This window comes from Myotis lucifugus, unplaced genomic scaffold, assembly GCF_000147115.1.
Source record: "Myotis lucifugus unplaced genomic scaffold, Myoluc2.0 scaffold_365, whole genome shotgun sequence".
NCBI lineage: Eukaryota > Metazoa > Chordata > Mammalia > Chiroptera > Vespertilionidae > Myotis > Myotis lucifugus.
The window spans coordinates 387,196-397,674 of record NW_005871413.1 but is presented as its reverse complement, the minus strand read 5'-3'; the positions used below and the strand labels follow the sequence as shown (position 1 = coordinate 397,674).

Sequence of the window (10,479 nt, the reverse complement as noted above, 5' to 3'; positions counted from 1 at the left end):
GGGAGCTATGGGGGGAAAAAGAGGAACAACTGTAATAATCTGAATAAAGATTTAATTAAAAAAAAAAAAGATACATTTTAAAAAAAATAGTAAATAGCCCTGACCGGTTTGGCTCAGTGGATAGAGTATCAGCCCGCGGACTGAAAGGTCCCAGGTTCGATTCCGGTCGAGGGCATGTACCTGGGTTGCGGGCACATCCCCAGTAGGAGATGTGCAGGAGGCAGCTGATCGATGTTTCTCTCTCATCAATGTTTCTAACTCTCTATCTCTCTTCCTTCCTCTCTGTAAAAAATCAATAAAATATATTTTTTTAAAATATATATTTTAAAAAGTTAAAAATAAATAAATAAATAAAAAATAGTAACTAATCAAAGAATTTGTACATAAATCATTAAAATTTTAATTCATTAACGTTTTAATCCAGAGACGCCAACAAACATGTGGAAATGTGAAGAGATTTAAGGAACTCCTAAGACACTAACAAATCAACTACCAAGGCAACCCCATAGAGAGAGAATAACGAAAAGGAATAGGTAGCTTATATAAAAAATTAATCGTTTAAGATCCTGACAATTGGAAAAAGAGACATACAAATGCAAGCAGCTCACTGAATTCTAAGTGGAATATAACATGAGAACAGATAAAAACAATGAAAATATCACGAATACCAGAATACTACCTAAAAACATATAAAAAAATAATTCCTCATGGAAAAGACAGCTCCTCTAAGATCATTAGGGGGTTTTTAAGCAGAAAACTATTGGGGGGAAAGGGCACGAAATAAAACATGGAACTGATAAATGAACAAAAACCATCCAACAAGAATATTGACAGAACAGATGATAAACAATGGAGAGGAGACAACTGCTCCAGCTTCAAAACTTTCTCATTATTAGACCTACCCTATAACAAATCCGTCTGAGGTAATTTAAAAATTCTACAGAACACTAACATATGAACACATAAAGATGCCTTGTGTGTGTAACAATATACAGAACTATAAAAATCTGTGGTGTTGTAATAAAGAAACATATATCACTTTGATTTCTCCTGTGTAACTTTAGAAAATACAAGGAATCGGCGGAATTGAGTGGCTCAGTAGTTAAGCGTCTATCTATGAACCAGGAGGTCACAGGTTGAGTCCTGGTCAGGGCACATGCCTGTGTTTCAGCTCATTCCCCACTGTGGGGTGTGCAGGAGGTGGCCAATCAATGATTCTCTCATCATGATATGTCTCTCTCTCCCCATCTCCATCGCCTCTAAAATAATATTTTAAAAAGTATTTTTAAAAAATAAAAGAATATAATCTTAAATCTCTTCTATAAGACAAGCAACATTAAAGACAATGTGATATCAACTTATGTGGGTACATGGATAGAATTGGCAATCAGCAGAGATTTGTAAGCAGTTGACACTATGAGTTTAAGGTGCACTGTTATAACCTTAAGGTATTTTTTTTTTTTTTTAATCCTTGCGCCGGTTTATTCACTGGGCGGCTAAACCGGCGTCAGGCACCAACCACCTGTCTTTGAGGCCCTCCCCACCCGCCCCCTCCTCCCACCTCCGCCATATCCACCTACCCCACCCACCCACCCCCAACTCCTAGCAAGAAGAAATTCTTGATCACAATAAGCTCGGCTTAAGGTATTTTAAGTAATTCCCATGGTCAAAACAAAAAATAGGAAATAAATAAAATGATCTCTGCTAACACGTAACAGAATTCTATATTGCAAATCACAGACTCCACATTTCTAAAAACATATATACATATGAATATAGAGATAAATAAATATATAATTGATTTCTCAAAACATGGTATATAGAACCAAACAATGAAGTTAGCTGTGTCCTTGTATAGGAACAGAATTTAATATAGAATAACAAATTAATTATGTATTTGCATGATTACCAGCATAACGGAAAATAAAATATTAACAGTTTACTTCCTAAGAAGGTGCATGACTTCTATGCTGTAAAGTATAAAATACTAGTAGCTGCCCTCTGCAGTGTGTCTCCTTGGTTAGAGCATGGGGCCACCCACCAAATGGTTGCAGGTTCAATTTCAACCCCGTTTGGGACTTGTGAGAAGCGAAACAATGTGTCTCTCTCACCATCGATATTTCATTCCCTATCTCTATTTCTATCTCTATCGCCCTCTCCCTCTCTTTAAAACTAAATGGAAAAAAAAAAAACCAAGGCGTGAAGATTAACAAAAGAAAACATATACACACACATTGACGGCTATAATTAAAGAACAAATCACTAAGTTGGAAAACACATTCCATGACCCTACTCTGAAATGCTAACAGTATCAGCTGTCATTAGTACCCAAAGTAACCTAAACATTCAAAGCAATCCCTATCAAAGTCCCAATGACACTTTTGGTGGAAATAGAAAAGCTCTTTCTACAATTCATGTGAATGTCACAGGGCTCTGTGTAACCAAGTCAATAGTGAAAAGAATGTATGAAATTAAAGGCTTCAGGCTTCCTGGTTTTAAAACATACTTCAATGCTTCTGTTATCAAAAAAAACCCTCTAATACAGCTTTAGCCAGTTTGGTTCAGGAGATAGAGCACCAGCCTGTGAACTGAAGGTTCCCAGGTTCAATTAAGGTCAAGGGCACATGCCAGGGTTGCCAGCTTGATCCCCACTAGGGAACGTATAGAAGGCAGCCTATCAGTGATTCTCTCTCATCACTGATATTTCTATCTTTCCCTCTACCTTCCTCTCTGAAATTAATAAAAAATATATATATAAACAAAGAAATAAAAAACCTGCAATACAGACATTAAGAGAAATAATGAAGCAAGGTAGAATAAAAGGCCTACATAGACATGCTCCTGGAAAGGTCTTAAGATCTTCACCCAGGGTGCCTAAACCACAGATAAGAAAAGGATATTCTTTCCTTACCCAGTAGCTCAGTTGTTTAGAGTGTGGTCCTCATACCAAAACATTGCAGTTTTGATCTGTGCTCAGGGCACATTAAAAAGTAACCAATGAATGCATAACTAAGTGGGGAAGTAAATGTATCTCTCTCTCTCTCTGTGTGTCTCTCTCTTCCCCACTCCCCCCGCCCGCTCTCGCCCCATGGCTCTCTTCCTCTAAAACCAATAAAAATATACAGTAGTGCTGGGTGTCTTTAAAGAACTCAATAAATGAACTACACATGCAACCTTAAATTGGAATGTTAACAGTATAAGCTGTCACCAGTACCCAAGGTTGACATAAACATTCAAAGCAGTCACTATCCACGTCTCAATATCACTTTTCACAAAATTAGCAAACCTCAGCCTAAAATTGATATGAAATGACACAGGACACCAGGGAACCAAAACTAACATGAGAGACACCGTATAACCTTAAAGGCATCATGCTTCATTATTTTAAAAAAATATTTCCAAACTGGTGTCATCCAAAAGTATCATCTACACATTAAGACACAGGTAAATAAAGGAGCACGGTAGGCCCTGGCCAGTGTGGCTCAGGGTTAGAGCATCATCCTGTGCACGTAAGGGTGGCAGGTTCAAATCCCCTTAAAGGGCACATACCTTGGCTACAAACTGCCACCCAACCTGGGTTGAGGCTTGAGTAGAAGGAGGCCAGTCGATGTGTCTCTCTCACATGAATGTTTCCCTCTCTCTCCCCCCTCCTTGCTCCCACCCTTCCACTCTCTCTGAAAAGCAATGGAAAAAATGTCCTCATGTGAGGATTAACAACAACTACAAAAAAGAAGCACTGTAGAACAAAGAGCCTCCGTACAACTTCTCACCCATGAGGTAAAATAATCTCCTACAAGGGTGCTTATACCACCAAAGAAGTAAAGCAGATTCTCACACATACGAATAGTGTTGACATACTTAGATGTCTACGTGTAAAAGAATGAGTGAAGTTGGACTGTAATTAAACACCACATACAAATATTAAACCAAAATGTATTAAAGATTGAAACATAAAGCTAATATGTCAATCTATTAAATGACAAGTTACAGAAACGTTTTTGTTTTCAAATATATTTTTATTGATTTCAGAGAGGAAGGGAGAAGGAAAGAGAGATAGAAACATTAAGATATTCACTGAATGGCTGCCTCCTGCATGGCTCCTACTGGAGATGGAGCCTGCAACCTGCTCATGTGCCCTTCATCAGATTCCAATATAGGACTCTTCTGTCCACAGGCTGACACTATCCACTGAGGCCATCTGGCTAGGCCATAAAGAAAAGAAAAGTTTTTATGATATTTGATTTTTTATTCTAGCACTAAGAAGAAAGGTAAACAAAGCATAATAGTCAAAAAGCATTAAACCCCATACAAAAATAACTTCACATTAAAGGAAATTGTCAGTGCGTTCAAAATACAAGCAGGGAAATGGGAAAAAAGGTCTCCAAAGCATATTATTTGATAAGTAGTTAATATCTATAACATATACAGATCTTTTACAAGTCAACATGAAAAAAGAAGTAACACAACTTTTAAAATGTCCAAAGCTATATGGTTAACTAATGTGTAGGATAGAAGGCAAGAACACACAATATGGAAAGACAGATTCTTCACTAAGTAATGTAACAAAAACGGAAGAGATACATGCAAAAATTATAAAACTAGACTGTGTTCATAGGCCATGAACCATAATGAAATCAGAATGGATTAACATCTAAAATTTGAGACCTGAAGCCAAGGAAAACATTGGAAGAAATCATAGTCAATGAACTTTACCATCACTCTGAAAAATACTGGTTTGTATGTATCTTTTCCGGCATAACAAAAAAGCTAAAAAATAAAGAAATGAGACTACAAAAAAATAAGTTTGGCATTCCAAAGAAACCACTGAGAAACAGCAACAACAAAAGCCTAGCAATGTTACATCCTCAAAAGCTAAAGATCCAAAATATATAAGGAAGTCACACAACTTACCTCCAAAAAGACAATATGATGGAAAAATGTGCAGAGGACCTGTACAGACATTTTCCAAACAGGATATAAAGATTTCCAATGGAAATGTTAAATGATGTTCAACTCATTCATCATCAGAGAAATGTAAATGGGCACCACCATCATATACCAACAAACACCTAACAAGATGTCAATCATCCATAAATCAATAAAAAATGAAAAGTATTACCAATTAAGTGGAGAAATGAGAACACTGATGCACGTCAACAAGATTATGAACACACTGGTGCAGCCACTAAGAAAACACAATGAGCCGAAACCGGTTTGGCTCAGTGGATAGAGCGTCGGCCTGCGGACTGAAAGGTCCCAACTCATTCATCATCAGAGAAATGTAAATGGGCACCACCATCATATACCAACAAACACCTAACACGAGGCAGCTGATCGATGTTTCTCTCTCATCGATGTTTCTAACTCTCTATCTCTCTCCCTTCCTCTCTGTAAAAAAATCAAAACAAGATTATGAACACACTGGTGCAGCCACTAAGAAAACACAATGATTTTCCAATATTTACTAAAGGTACCAGGAAACCAGTGATTCCATATCTGGCAATTTATACAGAGAACACATATGGTCAGGGCACATATAAAAAAAAATCAATTAATGCCCAGCTGAAGTTTCTATCTCTCTCTAACTCGCCCTTCCTCCCTGAATTCAACAAATTCTTTAAAAATCAAAAAATAAAAGAAAATGGAATGTGAATTTTCATAGAGGCTTTCCCATTTCCAATCCAAACTGTCCTCTGGCCAGAAGACATGGTAGAATATTACAATATTCTAGAAAATGATTTTCTAAAATATTCTTTTCTGATAGTACCTCAGTAAGTGTAGACAACATATAATGTGTGCAAACACTGAGTTCTTAATTCACATAGATCAAAAAGCCTTTCTTTTATATCCCAAGGACCCTCAATTTGTTCCTTTTTTTAAAAATGTATTTTTTTTATTGGTTTCAGATGGCAATGGAGAGGGAGAGAAAGAGAAAAATCAATGATGAGAATCACTGATAGGATATCTCCTGCACGCACCCACTAGGGAGCGAGCCAGCAACCCTGGCATTGGCCCTGACCAGAATCAAACCTAGGACCTTTAAGTCTGCAGACCAGAGTTCTATCCACTGAGCCAAACGAGCTAGAGCTCAATTTGTTCCTTGAGAGCAAGCATCTAACACAGAAAACAGAAGCCCCTAGAGATGTTAAAATAATAAAGGAAAACCCTGCGGGTGGAGTAGGAACTCGGGAAGGAAGTCATCCTCACCCAGGGAGGCCAGGTTGCTGCAGTTCTCCACCATCACCTCCAGGTACAATTTCCGCTGAGCTGGGTCCAGGCATTCCCACTCCTCCTGAGAGAAATGTATGGCCACATCCCTGAAGGTCAAAGGTCCCTGAAAGAAAATAAATATTTACCAAGAGGTCACCAGAAGAGTTCATAATGTTATGCAACCTTAAAACAGTCTTAGGAGAAGAGGTTGGGACCTACAGGAGTATCCTGACTCACCCATAAGATCACTTTGGCCAGTAACTTTCCTTGATATGATTTCAAACACTGACAAATGAGGATGACATATGTCCACAAATCCTAGATATAGATTTACGTTTACAGGAAAAAAACTTTAAAATTAAGGTAAAGCCCTGGCTAGTTTGTCTCAGTGGATACAGTGTCGGACTAGGCACTTAAGAGTCCCAGCCTGCAGACTGAAGGATCCCAAGTTCGATTCCGGTCAAGGGCATGTGCCTTGGTTGCGGGCAAATCCCCAGTGGGGGGTCTGCAAGAGACAGCTGATCGATGTTTCTCTCTCGTTGATGTTTGTAACTCTCTATCCCTCTTCCTTCCTCTTGGTAAAAAATCAATAAAATACATTTTTTTTAAAAAAGAGTCCCGGGATTGCCCTAGCCGGTTTGGCTCAGTAAATGGAATGTCAGCCTTTGGACCAAAGGGTCCCGGGTTCGATCCCGGTCAAGGACACTTGCCTTGGTTGCAGGCTCCTTGGGCCCTGGCTCTGGTCGGAGGCAACCAATCGATGTGTTTCTCTCACATCCATGTTTCTATCTGTATTTCCCTCTCTCTTCCACTCTCCCTAAAAATGAATGGAAAAATATCGGACGAGGATTAATAAATACAATAAAATAACATAAAAACTAGTAAAAAAAGAAGAGTCGCGGGATTAATTCTTGTTGCTCCAGTAGGGGGTGTGCAGGAGGCAGCCAATCAATAATTCTTTCTCATCACTGATGTTTCTCTCTCTCTCTCTCTCTCTCCTTTATTCTCAAATATCAAGAAAAATATTTTTTAAATAAATAAAAAATAAAATAGTGGTATGGACACAGGCATATAGATTTCTGAATGGTGTGTTTGCATTGCTCAGGGTCAGTGGTGTATATTTTTCAGCTGGAAATGTCAGGCTCGCTTGGAAGTATATGGATTTCTTCTCAAGTGTGAAGTAGACCACAATGAAATGAACTTCTGTACAGGCACAGATTCGGATCCAGGTTCTGAGATGGGGCCTGTGTTTTCCACGTGTCACAAGATCACTTTTTACTTGTGATGCCAATGTTTGTGCATCATGTGCCATACATTTGAATACTCAGAAAAAGAAAACACAAGAAAAAATTCATATGGAACTTTGAACTAAAAAGATTTGTTAATGGAATTCAGTTCTCATGGAATAGGACACGTAGGAACTACAATCCTATTTAGAAACATACTATGAATAATCTTAAAACAAGTTTATTCTGCCTGGTCCAGCTGGTGTTGCTCAGTGGTTGAGCACTGACCCGTGCACCAGGAGGTCAATGGTTACATTCTTGGTCTGGGCACATGACCAGGTTGTGGGCTCAATCCCCAGTGTTGGGTGTGCAGGAGGCAGCCAATCAATATTGCTCTCTCATCATTGATATTTCTATCTCTCTCTACCTCTACCTTCATTTCTGAAATAGATAAAAATTACTTGAGAAAAAAAAAGAAAAAATAGCTGAAATAATGTTAATAGTTAAAGCACAGCCGAAACCGGTTTGGCTCAGTGGATAGAGCGACGGCCTGTGGACTGAAAGGTCCCAGGTTCGATTCCGGTCAAGGGCATGTACTTGGGTTGCGGGCACATCCCCAGTAGGGGGTGTGCAGGAGGCAGCTGATCGATGTTTCTCTCTCATCGATGTTTCTAACTCTCTATCTCTCTCCCTTCCTCTCTGTAAAAAATCAATAAAATACATTTAAAAAAAAAAAAATAATAGTTAAAGCACAGAGACACACATTTTACAACTATGAAATCAAGATGGTTTAGTGGCCCGGTGCATGAAATTCGTGCACATTAAAAGGAAATTAGAGGAAATATTTTAATATTGCTATTTGCCGTTTCTGTGTAACAGAAGTGTCCAGCTGGACCCACCTCCAATGGGCAACACCAAGACCCAGCCGGCCCCACCCAAGTCAAGCCCTGCCTGGTGGGGGATCCAGCCTCCCATCCTGGTGCTGGGGCAGGGGGGCGCGGCCTCAGGGGGACCCCCAACCTTGCCGCGACATCGGGACCCGCCTCCACGACTCCACACAAAAGCAGCCTCCTGGTGATGGATTGTGACGGCGTGAGGGCATCACAGCGTGATGGCATGAGGGCGTGAAGACCATTTGAATATTAGCTCTTTATTATATAGGATAAGGAGAGAAACATAACATACAAAACAAGTTAAACCTAGTTTCCTTTTTGTGGTTGTAAATCCTCACGTGGGGAGATTTTTTTCCATTGAGTTTTCGAGAGTGAAGGCAGGGAGGTAGAGGGATGAAAAGGACAGAGAGAGAGAGACAGAGACAGAGAGAGAGAGAGAGAGAGAGAGAGAGAGAGAGAGAGAGAGACATACATCGCTGCCTACCACAGATTCCCAGTACACGGATTGGCTGCCTACCACAGATTCCCAGGAACTCCTTGATTCACACCAGCCTGGGGGAACTAATTTTTCTTATCAGTACAATTCTTTCAAAAAAATTTTTTTAAAATATATTTTATTGATTTTTTACAGAGAAGAAGGGAGAGGGATAGAGAGTTAGAAACATCGATGAGAGAGAAACATTGATCAGCTGCCTCCTGCACACCCCCGACTGGGGATGTGCCTGCAACCAAGGTACATGCCCTTGACCAGAATCGAACCTGAGACGCTTCAGTCTGCAGGCCGACGCTCTATCCACTGAGCCAAACCGGTTAGGGCTCTTTCAAAATTTTTACGTATCATTAGTGGAGAGCTATTTCATAGAAATTTAATGAAATTAAACATACATTAATAATACCATTCTTGGAAACTTCCTAGAAAATACAAAAAATGATCATATAGGGTATGTCCATGATGAGAGTATGGAATATAATGAAAATTTAAAGAATCAAACCTGATTAGTTACAGCTCCCATGCAAAAGCCAATGATCTGTAGGAAATAAAAATAAGTCCTTCATTTTCCAAAGGAAACGCAAACTAAGAAAAGGGACATTTCCAGATGTGAAGTGATGGTCTTTGTACAAATTTCATTAAATCGCTATTATACCCTTGTTCCTGAGAAGGTCAGGTCACCACTGCTGTGACATTACTCCCAAATATACCTCAATAAAGAAAGAATTATGTGGAAATGATCACAAATAAACATTAATTTTTGCAAGTGTCAATCCACAGGTACCTCTCATGTTCTGTAAGCTAACAGAATATTTACCTAAGTATTTCGTACTGATCTAGTGAGCAAGACACTTTTACTTACTATTTACTCTTCTTTCTGAACTTTCTGAGCTATGCTGAGCAGTAAAATGTGCATTTTCTTACCCTTGATCACGAGCTGATGCTGCAGCCACTTGAATCTAAAACCTGCCTTTCCCTTCTTCAAGACACAAGAGCCTCTGACCCCATCCCAATAGGGATGTTAGACATGCCTGCCTTTCCAGGTGGATCTGTCACAAAAGGGATGTTCTGAGTAGTTGAAAGTCGTTAATTAAAGGTGGGAATGCTTCCTGACCTTGGGGAGGCTGCATACAATGAAGGCAGAGAAGGCTCTGGGACAAAGGAGAAATACAGCCCGGCCCGTGAGGCTCAGAGATAGAGTGTTGACCTCTGAACCAGGAGGGCAGGGTTCCATTCCTGGTCAGGGCACACTCCAGGTTTCAGACTGGATACCCAGTGGGGGGAATGCAGTAGGCCGCTGATCAATGATTGTCTCTGCTCATTGATGTTTCTCTCTCTCTCTCCCCCTATCCCTTACATTCTGTAATCAATTAAAACATACATTAAAAAAGAGAGAGGGAAATATAGAAACCGCTGACACTGACTATCATAAGAAAAAAGGAAAAAGGCCCTGACCTGTTTGGCTCAGTGGATAGAGTGTCTGCCTGCGGACTGAAGGGTCCCCGGTTCGATTCTGGTCCAGGGCATATACCTTGGTTATGGGCACATCCCCAGTAGGAGGTGTGCAGGAGGCAGCTGATCGATATTTCTCTCTCATCGATGTTTCTAACTCTCTATCCCTCACCCTTCCTCTTTGTAAAAAATCAAGAAAATATATTTG

At 39.7% G+C, this 10,479-nt stretch overlaps 1 protein-coding gene across 1 annotated transcript in view; it reads right to left on the bottom strand.

Annotated features, from left to right (window-relative positions):
• The window catches only part of LOC102423127 (zinc finger protein 888-like), a 52,680-nt gene that overhangs the window by 35,754 nt on the left and 6,447 nt on the right, over positions 1-10,479 (bottom strand). The window contains 2 exon segments of the mRNA XM_023764972.1: positions 6,208-6,334; positions 6,448-6,528. Of these exon segments, the coding sequence (XP_023620740.1) occupies positions 6,208-6,334; positions 6,448-6,528 (208 nt within the window).